The following is a 2,426-nucleotide window of genomic DNA, read 5'->3' as shown; positions in this document are numbered from 1 at the left end:
AAAAAAAAAAACGATCCAAGTACAGTTGCAACTCAAGACTGATTCTCTAAGAATAGAGGGTTTAAGTGGTCATTTGGATTTGGGTGATGCTTGTTGTCTCAACCGGACAACAATGTGAGGTGTTTTACATGTGACCAATGTGCTCAGGACTATGCACACAACTTTCAGAATTTGTCGAGATGACATTGGACAGCAAAAAGAAACTGAGGTTATAAGTGCTACGTTTAGGAAGTCAACTGGAAAAGGGTCGCTTAGAGAAGAATTCTTTGCTCTTCTGGACATCAGGGATAATGGTATCACTTCCTGGTTTCCAGCCAGCGGGGCACACCTCTCCACATGTGTCAGTGTGTTGGAAGGCCTGGACCAGACGCAGGGTTTCATCCACCGAGCGGCCGACAGGCAAGTCATTGATGGTGATCTGTCTCAGGACGCCCTTATCATCAATCACAAACAGACCCCTGTAGGCGATACCTTCATCCTCCTTGAGCACGCCATAATCTCTGGAGATGGACTGAGTGAGATCTGCCACCAAGGGAATGTTCATGGGACCCAGACCACCCTGATTCCTTGGCGTGTTGATCCAGGCCAGGTGAGAGAAGTGAGAGTCTGTGGAGGCGGCAATGACCTCGCAGCCAATCTGACGGAATTCCTCTGCCCTCTCGCTGAAAGCCACAATCTCAGTGGGGCATACGAAGGTGAAGTCCATGGGGTAGAAGAAAAATATCACATATTTCCCCTTGTAGTCGGATAGCTGGATGTCTTTAAACCGCCCATCAACCACGGCTGTGGCTTTGAAGTTGGGGGCAGGCCTTCCGATCTTAGCATTTCCAGCAGACATGGTGGTATTAGGCAGCTCAAGTATGTTGTTTAAGTGAAATGGAGAGATGTGGGGACAGAGAGGAGCTCCGCTTGCAGAATGAGTGGAAGAGACCCTGTGGGTCATTATATATTCACTGATCAGGGGGTCTCGTCATCCCCGATGATGTCACTATGAGTCAACAATTTTTGGGCTACAAATACCTATTATTTTCGTAGTGATTATTTGCATCAATTAATTTTTCGATAAACCAAAAATGTTGAAAGGAGAAAGAACGTCTTTGATAATTTGTTCTATCCATGAAAATATATATAGGCCTAGTGTGTGAAAATAGCAGATATACAAGCTCACAACGCGTCGCATCGTAGATCAGTTATTTCTGTGTGGCCGTCACACCTACAGACATGACCTCTGACTTCTTCACACTCACTGATCTTTCCCTGTAAAGTACATTTTCCCCCCATTGTCGTCATGCCTGATTTGCCTCTTTGTCTCCACTGAATTGCCAGCATTGAATTTACACCCACTTGTGAAATTACATCATTTCACACCTGGCAAATGCCACCCTTTCTCCATGACAAGGCTTGGACTTCCCACTGACTTTCCTCAGAAGTGCCAACGGTAGGCCCTTTGACATTCTCAGATATCTCATCTGTACATTTCACATCAGTGCATGTTCGCTGTCCGCCCACAAAACACTTGTTTTCTGATGTCCAGCTTTCACAGTCATACAGCACATACTGACATACAGCATATTTGGGTGTAGCTGAACTCTATGGTTATGTCTGTGTCATAGTGAATTCTATATATGGTTTTGTCTGAGTCATAGTGATGGGTTGGTGGTCCGCCAGCCGGCCCACCCATCAGCACCGGAATATTGTATAGAGAACAGATCTACGGGCTAACAACGTGTTGCAATAACTTGTAGATCTGTTCTTTTTGCGCCTGTGACAACCTCCTACGGATGGACGGCTCATAAATAAACCATGCAGAGAAGAGAGAGCATATAAGAGAATATAATGTAATATTTAATATGACTGTTTTGGCAAAAGGAATACGTTACACTTCTTTGCTGGGAAAAGTAATATTACAGTCATATATTACTAAATATTGCTCACTGCTACTATGGGCTGGGGACGGTGGCAACACAGACATGTGTGGTTAAAAATGGGGGGTTAATCGGGAGAAAAAGAGCACAACAAATGTGCGCCTACTCTAAATTAAAAAAGGCAAATGAATGAATGAATGAATACATAAATAAATTAATTGACATCCTAGAATGTTGATGTCAACAACAATGTACTTGTGCACGTGTGGGTGGTGGAGGAGGAGGAGGCAACATAAACAACAACACAGAGGAAGATGAAGTCACGAACGACGAGACCGAAGAAGGAGATATGGGTAGGAGGGACGAGCAACAGCAGCCACGCACGGAGGACTTTACCCTTTCATCAGACCCAGAGCTTACCCTTTCATCAGACCCAGAGCTATGAGGAACCATCACAGAGCAAGTCAGGGAAATCGCCTACAGGGCCTTTAGAAATACACAATAGAGCGCCCAAATACCCAGCATCTAGGCGGGACATTGGCATTGGAGGAAAACCTGCAC

General features: G+C 45.0%; 1 protein-coding gene across 1 annotated transcript; it reads right to left on the bottom strand.

The window, feature by feature from the left end:
- Positions 1–232: 232 nt before the first annotated feature.
- Positions 233–838, bottom strand: LOC311065180 (peroxiredoxin-1-like; the record flags this gene model as incomplete). Its single annotated transcript, XM_084085397.1, has 1 exon — positions 233–838. The coding sequence occupies one exon, from the start codon at positions 836–838 to the stop codon at positions 233–235; it is 606 nt and encodes a 201-aa protein (XP_083941523.1).
- Between the last annotated feature and the right edge of the window lie 1,588 nt (positions 839–2,426).

Source organism: Gymnoscopelus microlampas (genome assembly GCF_963454915.1).
Source record: "Gymnoscopelus microlampas genome assembly, chromosome: 17".
In the NCBI taxonomy this organism is placed as follows: Eukaryota; Metazoa; Chordata; class Actinopteri; order Myctophiformes; family Myctophidae; genus Gymnoscopelus; species Gymnoscopelus microlampas.
Note: the sequence above shows the minus strand (reverse complement) of the source record. Positions and strands in the feature narration are given on the sequence as shown.